General features: G+C 40.8%; 1 protein-coding gene across 1 annotated transcript in view; it reads left to right on the plus strand.

Annotated features, from left to right (window-relative positions):
- The first annotated feature begins 1,221 nt into the window (after nt 1–1,221).
- LOC128897331 (pinopsin-like) overlaps nt 1,222–17,802 on the plus strand; it is a 104,458-nt gene continuing 87,877 nt past the window's right edge. Inside the window, exon 1 of the mRNA XM_054162978.1 lies at nt 1,222–1,624. Coding sequence (XP_054018953.1) covers nt 1,288–1,624 — 337 coding nt within the window. The 5' untranslated portion in view covers nt 1,222–1,287. The remainder of the gene's footprint in view (nt 1,625–17,802) is intronic.

Genomic DNA, 17,802 nt, shown 5'->3' on the forward strand with positions numbered 1-17,802 from the left:
TTTTAGAAGTACATGGCTAATGAAAAAGGTTTTGGGTGGTGTGGGTTTTTTTTTTTTTAGTTCAGCAAGTTATGGCTATTATGCATTTTGCACTGAGGAGTGGAAATTCTTGCAGACATGTATGCCTTGCATATATGCCCATCTGCATTTCTATGAAAACTTTTGTGTAGAATTTGCTTACAAACGTGCAGCAGGCTGGCTAAGCAGTTATGCATCCACATTAAGTACTCCTCTACTGCTTCACAAGATACACAGAGTGTATTCTCTGCAGGCGGGTATACAAATTCATGTCTGTGATGGGAAAGAGTTGTGAAGATTTGGGTGTTTGGTTGGTTGATGAGCAATGAAGGAGAACATCTGTCCACTGGTAAATGTAGGAGAGGTGAAATGTGTCTCACAGGTCTGCCAACCTTAGTAAGCACATGAGAGTTTCAGAAGATGTGGTTTAAATTATTCTTTCCGAATAAAGAAATACTTTCTTCCAAAATTTTCATCATTTTAATTAAGGTCTAGCCAAGACTGAAGCTTTACTTGGTGTGGATTGGCTTTCACGTGGAGGAAGACACAGTTCTTTCTTTGGGAAGCTGCTGCAAAAGATATGTCTTATTATGCATTTTCTCATCTGAGACAAATAGCCTTCTCCATGCTAAACTGTGAGCCAGGGAAAAACCATTTAGCCAAGGAAGTGTCAGCAAAATGATTTTTCTGTTGAAAATCAGAGAAAAAAGAGAATACTGAGAAATATTTGTTACAGATCAAAAAGGGAGGAACTCTCAGTAAATTTGGTGCCTATGTTTTGGTCTTGGCATTCAGAGAATTCCTTTAATGCTGGTTTTCTTTTGTATTTTCAGAAAAACATCCATGGTCAGAGGAAACAATGGTATTTGCCCATTGATAGGAGGGCTGCCCATATACTCTGAAGAAAGAGACCATGCTGAAGCATTTTTTTTCTTTCTCCTTCTGAGCCTCAAAAAAGATCATCTAATATGATCCTGGGTTTAAATATCACAGGTGAACTTGAGTTGATTGTTTGCTTGGTTCTGCTATGCTGATGTTAGTGGCAGAGCTGACCACAGGAGGGGTACAGTTCAGGAAAATACTCCTCTGATGCAATAGAGTATTTCATACCTGTGAAACCATCTAAGAGATACCTCAGCTGAGTGAAGATTGTAAGACTCCAGAGATGATTTGACCTGTGTTGGTGGGATGTTTCTGGCAAACTGCTGGAGGACTTCAGCACAGGGAACCTGGCATTTCTGCTCTGACTGATACGTGTCAAAGTCCAAAATGAACCACACTTGGACATATAACCTGAGCTTTGGGGAACCTACAGATTCTGTTGAGCCAAGAGCTGGACTCTCACGAAATGGGCATACAATAGCGGCTGTTTTCCTTGGATTTATCTTGGTTTTTGGTTTCTTGAATAACTTGATTGTCCTCATCCTTTTCTGCAAATTTAAAACCCTCCGTAACCCAGTCAACATGCTGCTCCTGAACATCAGTATCAGTGACATGTTAGTGTGCATCTCAGGCACTACGCTCAGTTTTGCATCTAATATCCATGGCAAATGGATTGGAGGCGAACATGGTTGTAGGTGGTATGGCTTTGTCAATTCGTGCTTTGGTAAGAGTCTGCTGATGATTCTCTTATTCTTTTTAACACTAGCATGTGAAGCAACTTGATCAATGAGCTCGTTGCTGCTCTCTGGTAAACAGAAAGATACTTTGATTGCCTTGCTATGGTCAAACACAAATGCATGATTTAGAATGTTTTGACAGAAGACTTTATGAGAGAGTAGCCTAGATCTGATAAATATTTCCTGTCATACAGCTTTCTTTGAAATGATTTGTTTTTAAGAGCTAAAAATGGCATGTAGAAAGAGGCAAGCCATTGGAAGGAGTTTTACACCTTCCTTTTCAGGAAAATCTATGCCAGTGACGAGATACAGACCCCTCAGTGCTGCTTCTGTCATGAGCAAAGCCTCTTGAAAGTAATTCCATTCACTACTTGAAATTACCCATTCCATCAATTACCTAAAGGCCCAGGTAATGACAGTTTTCATCATTAGATGCTTTCTGTTCTCCCAGAAAGGAAAAGCTTTATTTAAAAATCATGTAGTTGCAAATTCAATAGCAAATTGAATCCTAGGAATAGATTTGTCTAAAATGGTCGAAGCCTGCTGTTGTGGTCTATAAAAAGGATATATTAATGTCCAGTAAGCAGAGTGATTAATAAAAATATTAATAATTTTATGAATCACAAAAATCCTGCAAAAGCCCCTAAGTAAAACCTATTTACAGATTCAAGGTGTTCGGTCATGGAACAGATACCTCACCAGCAGGAACAAGTAACAATTTAAACAATATGTACAAAAATCCAGAGGCAACAAACAGCACTTTAAACTGTAAAGAAAAGGAACCTCGGCAATGAAGCCGCCTGTTGCCCACAACGGGTGGGGAGGGGTGTGTGGGATGTGTGTGGTGGAACTCCAGAATTCCCTAAGACAACAGACCGTCAATAGATGCTTATAAAATTCAGATATTGTAATTACTCACTGTTCTGATACCTCATGGCACACGTTAAGATCTAGACAAACCAAGATGGCGTCGGCCACGTGGAAGCTGCAGAAGCACTGTTTCACTTTCTGTTGGTGTCTGCAGCTTATTACTGGGGCAGGATTTGTTCCCAAAGGCTTTGTAGCTGAAAGCTTTGTAGAGAGGAGGTTTCTCGGCTGTAATCCTTTTTGTAGCAGTGCTTGCTCCTTTCTCCAGTCAAACGAAACTGTCCCGGGGACTCAGCTCCTCTGGGGTTTCGCCTCTCGGCCCGGCAAGACATGTCTGTCTGCTCCTGGGCTTTACAATGCTGAAAATAGCGAGGGGTCTTTGCTGTCTTGTCTGGGTAAACTGAAACACAGTTTGGCTTCCAAGTGAAGCTTTTGGTTCCTTCCAGAGCGTGGACAACTGCAAGATGACGCTCTGGCTCTTTGGGCTGATACTTATAGATTTCCCGAGGCAATAATGGCCAGTAGCAACACAGATCTAGGGATAAAACCCTGGTATTGCAAGCTATAGAAAGCCTTCTTTCCAAATGTGGCCAAAATCACACCCACCTGGCTCATTCTGGCTCTGAAACATGTTCAGGCAAGCCTGAAGAACCATATCTACTAACTTCTGCCTCATTGTCTGATTCAGAGCAATTCTGAGGCTTTTTTGTCCATTCAGGACACGTGCATCAAAGATGTAGTAATAAAGTGTTTAGAGTTCTTTTCCTGTCCAAATAAATATTTTCCTGCACTGCTAGGTTTAAGTGTTTCAATTGAAAATGATTTTAAATATTAAACACAGATAAAGGAAAAAGCATAGCCAGAGGGCAGCTTTCATCTTCAAGAACTTCAAGAATTACATCACCAAGCTCTGACTCTTTCCGCATTTATTCTTTCATTAAAAAAAGATCCACTAAAGCATAAGCTGGCCCGTGGTTGCACATCTAGGTGTGATCTCTGTCTCACCCAGACTGAGGGTCCTGACACATCTCTCTCTTGCTGTACACCCTTACTTCAGCACCTCCTGGCCACTGGGACAGGAGTGAGTACATCCTTGGCTCTTTGCTCACCCTGGAGTTGCAATGCGTCATGTTCAGGCACTTTGGCCCAAGAATTGATTTTACAGCACTTGATGTAGTCAGGCTGTAGATCTAACCCCACATTCTCTACCTGAATTACAACCTCTCACAAATTCCAATGGTACCCTTTTCCTTCCTCTAACATGTACTCAACTAACTCAGCCTAGCAGCTTCTCTTGGGAAACTGCTGTTTTGACCAAAGTGAGCTTTCAAGAGTTAACTGTGTTGTATAAAGCATTGACTGTGTCCTTACAGTTCTTTGGCTTTCTTAGTGTGTTGTTTCCAGTTTGTTCTGTGCAGAGCAGAGTAACTTATCTTCCCTTTACATATTTCCTTTTCTCTTTTTGTGAATTTTATGAAATTCAGTATTTTAGAAACTAATATTCTCATTGGGGGAAAAAAAAAACCACTCTTTTTTTCTCCACCCTTTGATTTAGCCACATTCTTCTTATTTAGGGCTGAGATTGCTGAGTAACATTTGAAGGGAGGAATAAGAAAGGAACATCTTTAAGGGATTAGGGGGAAAAGTATATTGAAGGTGTCCTTCAAGCCTTCTGGTTTCTGTCAGGATGTCTGCGTGATACCACCCCAGTAACAGTGGAATTAAACTACAAATAGATAAGTTTCTCCTGGGGTGACTTGGCTATTGAATAGTTTCCTTCTACGTCAGATCTTCTGTGTAAATCAGATGGATAGTGTAAATTTCTGTGCTACTGTGATACTCGTGTTCCTGTTTCTGATACACTTCTTAAAATCTATAAGGTCATCATGGAACGAGCAAGCAAACCTGAATTCCAAAGGTAACCTCAGCTCCTCTAAATGTTGGTGCTGTCAGCAGGGTGTCCTGGGTGGCTAAGGCTTCACTAGTGTGTATAACAGGCATACCAAAGAAGTTTGCTTCCTGAGTTACAATTAAAATCTTTTAACTGAAAAACATTACAAGCAAATAACAGTAGTGGGTTGCCTAACATTTATATGTCTCTATGAACAGACTATATCTGTTGATAAACACCATTATGCATCAGATGGCTTTTTTATTATTATTATTTTTGTGCTCCAAAGTATGCTAAAAGTGAGCTGTTGTAGGTGTGTGGCGTGTTGATGGCTTTTCCAGGTCTTGACAGCATCACAGACTGCACAAGGGTCCACTAAACATAATAGGGTTGGGGTTTTTCACAAATGGTAGATAGTGACATGAGAGAGTTAAGAGCTTTTTATTGAGACTTGCAGGTACTATAGGTAAAAGAAGAAATAAACAGCATTTCATTCATTGTAAGTTTATTTTCCTTGTCTTCTGTTGACTTGGTAAAAATTGTATAAAACTTATCAAAGTGATTCAGAAAGTCAAGAGGCAGAAAATAAAGTATTTTCTGTGTCTTAAACTGGTGGCTTAAGACCTCACTTACTGGTGCAGTGTCGTTACTGAGGATAAGGACGCTTTTTGGCCAGAAAGACACCTAAGTAAGGTTTTTATGATACCTAAGTGGTTCAATTTAGTTCGCAGCCTTTGGTGTGATCACTGCAACTGCCTTTTGAGTGGCAAAGCTGATTAGATTTATAAATATAAGGACAAAACTCATAAAGACCACAAGGCTGTATGAGACTATGGTACAAATGGAGCATGTAAGAGCACAGAAATGGCAAAACTGTATAGGCTGGGAGAAGAAAATTCCTTTGTGTTTACACTTCCTTGTAGTCCTTTAGCTTGTCCTTTAGCTTATCTTCTATTGTGCCTCATGTCTGATTTTGGTTAAGAGGAATTGTCCTAATGCTTTAGGTGTGGAATAGAGATGTGTAGTAGGGAAGGTTGAATAGAAGTTCAACATATATATTTGTAAGGATAACCACTTCCATATTCTTATCTGTCCCTTTTAAATTTTTTTTCCTCATGGGATAGATCCTATCTCACTAGGATAAACATCAATATGGGACAGGATTTTGGATCATGTTACAATAAATTCACTAGCATCAGTAAAATGTCTGGGCCTGATCCCTTCACCATCTTGTAAGTGCTGTGCAATTACAAAACACTTATAGGATGGCCAAGGGATCAGGCCCAGCCAGCAGGGATTTAGGAGGGTCAGGTCCTGCCTGACCAACCTGATCTCCTTCTATGATCAGGTGACCCGCCTGGTGGATGTGGTAAAGGTTGTGGATGTAGTCTACCAGGACTTCAGCAAGGCCTTTGACACTGACCCCCACAGCAGCACTCTGTGCTGGGTTAAGAACTGGCTGGAGGGCTGAGCCCAGAGAGTGGTGGTGAATGGTGCCACATCCAGATGGCGGCCAGTCACTAGTGGTGTCCCCCAAGGATCAGTGCTGGGCCCCATGCTCTTTAATATCTTTATTGATGATCTGGATGAGGGCATTGAGTCCATCATCAGTAAATTTGCAGACAACACCAAGTTGGGAGCGGATGTTGATCTGTTAGAGGGTGGAAGGGCTCTGCAGAGGGACCTTGAGAGGCTGGACAGATGGGCAGAGTCCAACAGCATGAGATTTAACACATCCAAGTGCCGGGTTCTACACATTGGCCACAACAACCCCATGCAGTGCTACAGGCTGGGGTCAGAGTGGCTGGAGAGTGGTCAGGCAGAAAGGGACCTGGGGGTAGTGGCTGAACATGAGTCAGCATTGTGCCCAGGCCTCCAAGAAGGCCAATGGCATCCTGGCCTGTATCAGGAATAGTGTGGCTAGAGGAGCATTGGAATGGGCTGCCCAGGAAGGTGGTGGAGTCACCATCACTGGAGGTGTTTAAGAAGAGACTTGATGGGGTGCTTGGTGCCATGTTTTAGTTGATTAGGTGGTGTTGGATAATAGGTTGGATGTGATGATCTTGAAGGTCTCTTCCAACCTGGTCTGGTCTGGTCTGGTCTGGTCTATTCTATTCCATTCCATTCCATGCCATTCCATGCCATTCTAAAATTGGACTCTCTTGTACCAAACAAAGGCATGTACCTTTTCTAAAAATGGCAATATTTTCCCATATCATGAGGAAATTTCAAGTGGGCAACTAATCTTCATGACTTGGTGAGCATTTAATGGTGATAAACCAATATTGTCAGTGCAATCTACTTTGATGTCACTTACTGGGGTATTGAGCTGTAAGTTCTTTACTGGGCACCCCTTTGCTTTCTCCAGGTATTTAAAAACCTGGACCAAAGAACCAGCACCAGGAGAATGCCATGGGCTCAATGGAAAAAAATTCTGACAAAGTGCAGGTGTTTGGTTTATTTTTATGCTGCTTTCCACATCTGTTTTGTGAGTTCAAAATTTTCACAGGGGAAGTTTTAGAAGAAAATAGGAAATGCAGGAGTCCATCAATAGGCATGTAATGGGGTCTTTAATAAGAGCATTAAATATCATGAAACACCCTCGGGAAATGTAAGAGCTGTTTGGTCTTGATGTAGGGGATCATTAGGGATGGCGCTACAGGACAAACAACATGGGACAATCACAACACAAATTATTTTATCAGGATGCTTGTGTATGTTTCCAGCTATGTGAAGTAGGTCATTACAGTGGAAACTGTACATGTTGCTGAGCTGGGGAAATGGATGAATTTGCTATGCTCCCATTACCCACCTCTTAGCCACGGTATGGCAGCCTCATGGTTATACATTCAAGCAAAAATGGAAAAGGACACAGGGACAGCACACATTTTCCCAACTGAACTCTGAGTAAACTCTGTAAACAAGCTGAAATAAGGATCGTTCAATATATAATGAAATAATTAAACATTAGATTTTCATTTAGGGAAAATATAATATTTAGTAAGACAGATACACAGAGACACAAAGTAATATGACACCGTTCCCCATAGCAAGCTCCTGGCCAAGCTGTCAGCCCATGGCTTGGATGGGAGCACACTGCGATGGGTTAGGAACTGGCTGGAGGGCCGAGCCCAGAGAGTGGTAGTGAATGGTGCCACATCCAGCTGGCAGCCAGTCACCAGTGGTGTGCCCCAGGGATCAGTGCTGGGCCCCATGCTCTTTAACATCTTTATTGATGATCTGGACGAGGGCATCGAGTCCATCATCAGTAAATTTGCTGATGACACCAAGCTGGGCGCAGGAGTTGATCTGCTGGAGGGTAGAGAGGCTCTGCAGAGGGACCTCGACAGGCTGGGCAGTTGGGCAGAGTCCAACGGCATGAGATTTAACACATCCAAGTGCCGGGTTCTGCACATTGGCCACAGCAACCCCATGCAGAGCTACAGGCTGGGGTCAGAGTGGCTGGAGAGCAGTCAGGCTGAGAGGGACCTGGGGGTGCTGGTTGACGGTAGACTGAACATGAGCCTGCAGTGTGCCCAGGCAGCTAAGAGGGCCAATGGCATCCTGGCCTGCATCAGGAACAGTGTGGCCAGCAGGAGCAGGGAGGTCATTCTGCCCCTGTACACTGCACTGGTTAGGCCGCACCTCGAGTACTGTGTCCAGTTCTGGGCCCCTCAGTTTAGGAAGGAGGTTGACTTGCTGGAACGAGTCCAGAGAAGAGCAACAAAGTTGGTGAGGGGTTTGGAACACAAGCCCTACGAGGAGAGGCTGAGGGAGCTGGGGTTGCTTAGCCTGGAGAAGAGGAGACTCAGGGGTGACCTTATTACTCTCTACAACTACCTGAAGGGAGGTTGTAGACAGATGGATGTTGGTCTCTTCTCCCAGGCAAGCAGTACCAGAACAAGAGGACACAGTCTCAGGCTGCGCCAGGGGAGGTTCAGGCTGGATGTTAGAAAAAAGTTCTATACAGAAAGAGTGATTGCACATTGGAATGGGCTGCCTGGGGAGGTGGTGGAGCCGCCATCACTGGAGGTTTTTAGGAGAAGACTTGACAGGGTGCTTGGTGCTGTGGGTTAGTTGCTTGGGCGGTTTTGGATTGGTGATGGGTTGGACGCGATGATCTTGAAGGTCTCTTCCAACCTGGTTTATTCTATGTATTCTATGTATTCTATGTATCCTAAGAAGAAATTTGTCATGTAATGACGCACTGAATTTAGGGAGTAAAATCTCAAGCAATGATCAGCTGATAGAAGGAAATGTTTTAGCTCTTGTGGGCCACAAACCTTGGGAACAAATGGCAATTATGTAGAAGAGAAAAGAGCATTTAGCTAATTACCAACGGCCATTGTGACTCAGGAAGGCACACAACTACCCGATAAGGAGAGCGGGTAAGCATTGCAAGAAAGTCTTTTGTCTCATCTCTGAACTTAGATAAGAGATGCTTGACCGTTTGCCTTTTGTCTAACACCTGTCTGAGGCTTGCCAGGTGATGTGTGTTCCCTGGCATTTCCTCGGCAGCCAACCACGAATCTGTAACTGTCGCACGGACACCTCTACCAATCATGAGTAGCTTTTGATTATGGTAGCCTATATAAAGAAATGACTTTGTACAATACAGTAGACACTTTGCTTGCATCAAGCTTTGTGTCCATCTCTCAATCGCGGTAATGTAACATGGCTATCTCACATGTAATCTCTCCAGTGCTTTATCAAACACTTAAAATCTCTGGATAGATGAAAATTTTCCGAAATAGCTAATTTTTTCCCCAAGATATTAGCATTGCTGTAGACTTTCCAGGCATATAGGAAAGGCAGAACTTGGGCTCAGGTGATGTCTGGAGTTAATTTTCAGAACTGTTACTTTATACCATGCCCTATAGAATTAAGTATTACATAGATTAATACATATAGGAAAGATGAAGCTGTCTCTGGCTCAGGAAATACAACCCTAGAATCTAATGTTGGAAAGGATATTTTTGCAACAGTTGAACTCTTAATTCATGTTTTCAGGTATTTGCTGGTTGTTCCCTCAACCTTCATAGTAGTTTAAATACCTGGCAGTTTGCCTTAGAAGTCAGTTCCAATGTTTCTTAAAAAAAATAAATAAATTAGAAAATCAGATTGGTGTTGTGAATATCAAACGAACATCACTATGCAAGGGGATGCAGGGATGCCTATGCTATCTGAAAGCTATGTGATTCAGGCAGAGTTTTCCTGCACATTGTCCTATCTGTCCTCAACACAGGAGAGGGGCACATTCTTAAAGCTGTTGTGACTGAAGGCAGGCATGTATATGCATCTTTATGCCTGTTGATAAACCAAGGGACTTTAAAACTAATCTTTTTAGAAGCTCCATAGTACTCAACTATGTGAGTGGATAATCTCTTCAGTCACATTAAAGCAGTTATTGATTCATTCCCTTGTGAACTGCTAAAGAACACATCGAGAAGCAGAGCCGCTCTTTTTTTTTTTTTAAAGTTCATTGTCTTGTGACCTTAAATAGATAATTTTCTTCTTAATCTTTTACCTTGATTTCATATTCTGTGGCTTAGACTCACACCACTAAATTGGGGTACTTAGAGTACCCCAACACATGGGAAATGTTTGCCCCATACAAGGGTGAAGCCTCAAGTTACCCAGAGGTGGTGTTCTCTCTCATTTTGGTCCAGTCAGTAATACCTCTAATCAAGATCAGCTGGGAACCACCTTTAAAACTACTGTGTTGTAATAGTGTTGGACTTCATCAGTCTTCATGCTTCACCAGAAGGTTTCTTGTGCTAGTCATTAGCATCAGGCTCAATTGCTCTGTATGATTTTCAGCTAACGGTCTTCCCAAAATGTGGAAGAAGTATGTTCATCTTCCTGTTCCTGGTTTCTTAAACCCATTTCACAGACGGGTGCCAGGGTATTGGAAGTGTGATTTCATCCTGTGTTCAGGTGCTAACTTCTCACAGGTAATTAGTGATAGAACAAGAGGGAACAGCCTCAAGCTGTGACTGGGTAGCTTTAGACTGGGCATTATGAAAAACGTTTTCATGGAAAGAGTGGTCAGGCATCGGGATGTGCTGCCCAGGGAGCTGGTTGAGTCACCAACCCTGGATGTGTTTAAAGGTCATTTGGATGTGGTGCTTGGGGATATGGTTTAGGGGTAAACACTAGCATCTTTGGATTGTGGCTGCTATGCTTTCAGTTTATCCTCGGGATAAACTGTACTTTTTTTACGTATAGTCCACACTGATTTTTTTGGAGGCAGACATTCACTATGTGCTAATTTTCTACTATTATTTTTTTTTCAATTTTTTTAAATTCAGTTTCTATTTTTCCCCCCTCTCCTAGTATTCTATTGTTTCCCGTGTTTGCGCTCATGTAATCCAGAGCAGAAAGAGTAGATAACTAAGCATCAAAATGAACAGGCTTAGGATGAGTCAATAGATGAATTTAATGTTGAATTATTATGTTAGACATTTATAACAACAGAAATTTGTTTAGGACCAAATAGCTACCATGAAAAAAAGGGCAGCAAAACCAGACTTGGTTGTGAAAATTTTGCATAAACAATAGTTGATCATTGTTAAGAATCAACAACATTGTAAAGCTTGGCTTAGGTCAGGACTCTAACAATCTTTGAGATTCAAACCCATTAGTTAATTCACATATGTTGTGTTCTATTGTTTGATATTGTAAGTGCTATCCAAGCCTAGCACAGACCTCTGAGATTGTACTGAAATAGTACACTAACATCTGGCAAAATTTGCCTTGAGATGACAAATAGTACAAATTTTACAAAAGCACAGATAATCCCCTTTAACTCGTCCTTATGAAAATTTTAGAATACACAATGGTTGCATACTTTTGGGTCTGCATTGGATGTAATTCTCAAGAGCATATGCACCCTGAAGCATTATTGTTTGCCCAGTTTACAGTTTGTAGGTAATTTCTGTTCTCCATTCAGGCTGTTTTTGAAGTTACTGAGAAACATCTTTACACTGGCAGATTTAATCACCCTAGTGAAATTATGCAAGCTGCTAGAGTGCTATGCAGCAGGCAGCACAAAGCAGAGTATCCTGGAGCAGATACCTCATGTGGTGGGTGGGAGCACTGCCTTCCCTTCCTGCCCAGTGAGGGAGTGAGCACCACAATCGAAGGCTGATGGCCATCCCTGTGGCTGAGCCATCTGCCTCAATGTGAGTCTAGCAGGAATTATTTAGAAACAGTTTTAGGATAGGAACTAATACTGTAGGGCTGAGGAGTTACAAATTCTGCCTCTTAATGAAAGGGTGGAGTATCTACATGGTACTTGTTATGTCTTATGTACGTGTTCTCTATACTGACACTGATGCACAGAGCAGCTGTTCTCCATATGAGTCTGAGAAGCAAATCCCATTGCTTTCTTTTTATTTATCCAAACTGCCAAACTGCTCTGGTTTTGGTCTACTCAGTTTTCAGAGAGAGTGTGTGGCTGCACAAGAGGGCTGAGGTCCAACAATGGTTGCATGAGGATGTCAAGGATTGCTTTACTGTGTGTTCTTCTTAAAACTGAAAGTGTGTTTCTATCTAATGTTATTGGCAAAGACTGCATCAGAAGAGTAGGATGAAAAACTGTCAGATAAATTTGCCAGTCAGGATTTAAATGGGCTTTTTCTAATGGGTAGAAAGAAGGTTATGAGGCAAGACAAAGCCGTAGCTTAATACTCTTTGTGTTAAGAGCAGCAGACTTACCACCATCTGGTTTGTTCCGTATAACAGTCTTTCTCTATTGGTCAGTACATCAAAGGGTGTTTAACAAGGAAATTGAGGATGAGAATGAGTAGGAGTTTTACAAGTATTAAGATCTCTTCTGGGTTTGGGACCACTTGGATCTTTGGGAAAGAAAGTTTAATGGCTACAACAACCTCTTACTCTTCTGTAATTGTTTCTGCTTATACTTTCAATAATAGTAGTTGTGCCTTGCAAAGGGTTGTGTATATACACAAGTATTTTCCATTAAAAAATAAGTTGCTTCTAGAACACTAAAAGTTGATAACTTTCAGCATTCAATGACACTTTCCTAATACACAGTCCCAACAGCCTGTAACTTGGGGAGTGGGCACTTCATCCCTGAAGTAGTATTTTTGACTCTAATAGGTCTTCCTGGGTTTATCTCAGTTTACTCATTCCTGGGAAAGCTGCAAAATTTTTATTCATAATATAATAGGTCAAGGAATCCCACTTATTAACTGTGTACTATGCAAAGTAAAGTGCCTCTTCTTGTTTGTTAATTCTGAGTCTGATGCTTTAATTTAAAAACTCGGTTCTTGTATTATGAGTAATGCCAAATAATCTTCTCCCCTCCACCCTTTCACATTCTCTCTTCTCTGTTTTCCCTTTCTAATAAACTCTGATGTTTGCTTTGCTAAATACTGAGGAGCATTGCTGCTTAGTAGGAGGGGTTTGCATAAAGCCAGCTATAATAACAGAGCAGTGAAACAATCACCATGTACATAAAGCTGGTACTTTTCCTCCATATGTGGCAGTTTACAGCAGTATTGCATTTCATCTGCTCAGTGAATCAGTTTCAGATATTGTTCTGCAATACTTTGCAGTCAACTTTTGTTGATTTTGGGTTTGTGTGGTATAATCAGCAAATTTCATTGTTTGCCATCTTTTCCAAATCTTTTTTTAACGTGAATGAATAACTGAGGGCCTAGAAGAGATCCATAGAGGATTTTGCTGACCACAGTTTCCACTGAGAAAACTAGTTATTTTCTCTTTCTTTATATCCTGCCTTTAATCAATTTTTTTACCCATATGAAGATTTCTGCTTATTGCAAGGCAGTTTATTAGCCTTTGTGATAGTCAAAGCTGTTTGGAAATTCATGTAGCTTTTATTAAATGTAGCACCCCTGCTTCATGGCACTGCCAAGGACCTCTAAGAAATTAGTGTGGGATGGCTTCCCACCACACTTGCCATGCTGGCTTGTCCCAGCACGTCACACCTCCTTATATATCCTCTATTATATTCTCTAATGCAGTTTCCACTAATCTACTCAGTGTTGAATATCAGACTCATTGGCTGGATGAAATGTTCTGCAAAGGATTTCTGTCTGCATTACTTATAAACCATTTATTAATGGATATAGCACAAGATCTTCTCTTCTGAGGTCCTTCTGAGGGGCTAAAGAATGGAGAATGCCATTTCTCACTGCATATCCTATAGTCTGAAAAGGTCATCTTGGATAGAGATAGGAGCAGCCGCCTTCTGTTTTTACTGAGTTGTAAAACTGCAAGAAAATCTTGGCCAAAGGGCAGCATAAAGACCAGTTCACATATGTTGACACTACATTCATAACTATCAGACATGACTACTTAATGGCCAGTTAATAGCTAGCTATTAATGTAAACTGGTTTGACCACTGGACCTTGTGACAGAATCTTGACTCAGAAGAGTAAATACTTGTAGTGTGCTCCATATCTAAGAATAGTAATTGCTGAGAAAAAAACCCACAGATTATAGAATAATTTTGAAATCTCTAGAAGCATACTTTCTGATTTAAAAGGAGTGAAATAAATATCTTGGTGATGTCCCCCAGTTTGGAAAGCAAAGGAGCAGACCCAGAGGGAGATGAGGGTCCTGTAGCATAGCATGGCTGTGGGCATGGGGATGCTGTTGTGAACATGAAGACCCTGAAAGCATTCTCCTGCTATTACAGCACTCTACATCCATCCCTGTTTTCCACATGCCCACAAGACTCAAAGATTTCTCCTGAGATGTTGCTGTGCAGGAGCTCCATCTAGTGCTGACATAATTTCTTATTCTGATTCCTTGAGGCAGATGGATAAATGCACTGATATAGAGGCAGACAATTTAGGAGGGTGAAATTGCAAGTGTTAGCCTGTTTTCCAGAATTTGCATTCTGGGGATCTGGTGTAACATAAGGAAAGTAAGACTAAAATGAATATTCAGGGTGGTTTGTTACTGTGCCAGTTTCATTGATATGCAAAAGGGAATTCTTTGCTATATTTGTGCCACTGGGAATAGTTGGTCGGTTGGTTGATGAATAGGCATATTAATAATGTAGCAGAAAAGCTTAGTGCTACCTCAGTGAGGCACAATAAGCCACAAGATACAGCTAAGAATCAAGATCACTCTTAAAGCACAACTTGTCAACATTTTAAAATTCAGAAAAGGGAAAAGAAAGGAAAATAGAATCCTGATAATTCTTTAATAGTGAAGGTAATACACACTGTCTGAGGATATCACCAAACACAAAAGGAAGGGTATGTCATACAACAAAGGAAGCAATAAATAATTGTTGAGAAAAGAACAGAGATATACTGAGCAGGACTAGTAATATTTGCTGTCAGATCTCTTCCAGCAGTCTTGGACACAACAGTGATTTGGCAGTGATTTCTTTTAAGTGCAGAGTTAAACTGTGAGTCCCCTTAGAGGAAAGCAGGAAGAGAATTCTTTAGGGAAGAGAACGATTGCCTACTCTAATGGATTCACAACTACAAGTCATCTAAGTAAAAGTAAACAAATAATTGCAGGCATTAGATGAGTAGCAATTGGTGTATTTATTTCTATTCAAAGTGAATTGTTGGTATTTGAAGTAGCCTGTGTTTTGAAAGTCTAGATTGTCAGCATTTAAAAACCAGATGTAAACAGTGATTGGGGGAAATAACTCTCCCAGTTTCAAATTAATAAAAGTGGTTTTAGGGCCTTGAAAGTAAAAAGGAAATGGTGACCTGATCACTAACACATGGCAGCATTTAACTATGATAAGGGAAACCAAATGGAAGAATATTTGATTGCTTTGACTGTTTATTATATAAATATTTAACAGCATATTCAAATACAGCCAAGAGTGTTTTGGAAGCACATCCCATTCTCAGCTACATCTGCCAGTTACTGAGGTCACCATGTACTCCTCTGCAATTAATATAATTTATATTAGCATAGAATTTATCAGAAGTTGATACATTCACATTGTGATTTTGCTACATGATAAAATGATTCATTGTGATTTTGTTATTCACTGAAGTGTAGATACTGATCTGTAATATTAAAATAGGTTAGGTTAGCACTGGTTTGTTCTCCATCAAGGCCAATGCTCACTTTGGGTCTGCCTTAACTCTGGAAAGTCTTCTAAGTTCAGTGGACTTTCTGTGTAACTCCAGAAATGTTTGGGATCTTCTGCCAAGATCTGTTGGCAGCTGGATTTTGCCCCATAAAATATGTGTGTGGGTGTGTTTTTTTGGTTGGTTTTGGGTGTTTGTTGGTGGTGGGGGTTTTGCTTGGTTGGTTTTTTTGTGGGTTTGGGGTTTTTTTATGGTGGTGGTAGTTGGGTCTTTTTGTTGTTGCTGTTTTTTGTTTTGGTTTGGGTTTTTTTGGGGGGGAAGGGGAAAAGAGATAATGTTCTGGGGGCTAGCATGGAAGGAACATCAGACACATAGTTCTGCTACTCTCCAGAACTCTTTGCACCTCATCTGAGCATTCATTTGTGCTTCCCATCTCAAAAAATGTTAAAAAAATCCCCACAACAAACCCATGATAAAAGTTATTTTATGAAACTCTGTATTCATATTCTATCATTTTTTTTATCTCTCATATTTATTTATTTGATGCTTTTCTCGCACTAGCTTTGGGATCTGTTAATTTTGCTAACTTAACTCTGTTCTGGGAGCTTGCTTCATTCTGGGCTGCTTATCCCAGATTTTGAACAATCTCATTGCCACTTGTAGCAATTCTGGTATCAGATGAGGAGATGTAACCTGCAGAAGCTCTTTGGATACTCTATATGAGATAAGTTTTTCCACGTTTTGGCTATAGGATTGAAGTGTGTACAATAAGACTCAGAGCTAGAAAGCAAAATGGAATACTTAAAAAAACCCAAGTTTTAAAATAAGAAAGTAAAAAGTTTTGTTCTTTCTCCTCCCATGATGCTTTGCCTCAGTAGCTTCTATTTTTTTTTTCTTGTTTTTGTTTTGTATAAGTGCATATGCTGCAAGGAGGTCAGTAATCAGGTCAACAAATCATAGTACTGCTCCCTGCCTTTCTGTCCAGCAAGTCACCTCTGAAAAGTTTCTGCTTCTCTCATTGGAATACTCTTACCTCCACCTTCAAGGAAGTCTGACAGTAACAATTGCTGTGGTGGAAATTACTGTACTTTTGTCCAGGAAATGTTTTGACTTCATGGCAAGCAGAGTCTTGTGGTTTTGCTTATTAGTATTAACTAGTACACAAAAGATGGAAACAAAGCTGATGATAGAACAGTTTACTCCATGTATACTCTCATAAAGTCTCTGATGCTGTGGCAGGTGTTAGGTAAGGTACTTTGGTCCAGAGATGACAAAATTTCTCCTGCAGATTAAGCTACCATTGAAAGGACAGCTTGTTGCTTTTTTGCCTCTTGCTGCTACCAAATCTGTCCTGTGAATATTTGACTTACACATATTTTATGCACAGGTCCCGAGGGATGATACTAGGATATGTTTTCAGAAAGGCTTCTAAAAAGATACAGAAATGCAAATATGTTGGAAAGATCATGTCTTTTAAGTGCTTAAATTGTTTATGTTCCATTTCCATGTGTTCTAGAGAACTAATAGAAATGCTCTCATTTAAATTCAGGACATTTATTTCCCTTGAAAACAGCACAGAGACACTGGTCAAACCAGTTTTGTATTACTCAGTAACATTTTTTAATAATACCATTCTGTAACACAACTTGGAGTTAAACTCGAAACTTTAAAATTGAGGCTGGTAGCAGCCTTCAGTTGAAGAGGGCTGTTTCTTACTGCTGCTCTCTGTTTACCTCCGAGTCCTCAGGCAAGCACGATGAAACATAGCATCCAGGAGAAACAGCAGAATACCTCAGCACAGGATTCCCCAGTATTCCCAGTCTGAGGTACATTTAGTCATAAAATCCTTTTCTTCCTTTTACATCTTATCTCTGTCTCATGGTGCCACAGAGCGTTTTATCATATTCTCCAGCTAATGCAGCAACAATTTTAGCAGCTAAAACCCAAAGGACTAGAAGGGAGGGAATGATGCTGCATTAGGACAGACAAGATTTCTGAGAAACCTACTCGCTGCTCATGTTAGGCATTTCTATGTGGAGAGCATTCTTCTTCCACCTCTGCAAGTGTCCTTACTGTACTGTGCTCTTTCTTGCTTGCTGTCCCTCTGAGCTCACTGTTTTGCACTGCACAGTGGTCTGGCCTCAAAGAAGAGGTGCAAAAGTTAACTTTTGGTGATTCCAAGCACATCAGCTGCTTGCTCATGCTTCTCTTCCACTTCCAGGTGCCTCCTGGTAAGCATATTTACGTTAAAGCTGCCTCGTAGGAATAAGTATTACATACATACACATATGTGTATGGAGTTTTGTAAATTTATACAGAAACATCACCATTTTGTCTTCCTTCCGCAAC

Source organism: Dryobates pubescens, chromosome 7 (genome assembly GCF_014839835.1).
Source record: "Dryobates pubescens isolate bDryPub1 chromosome 7, bDryPub1.pri, whole genome shotgun sequence".
Taxonomy (NCBI): Eukaryota; Metazoa; Chordata; class Aves; order Piciformes; family Picidae; genus Dryobates; species Dryobates pubescens.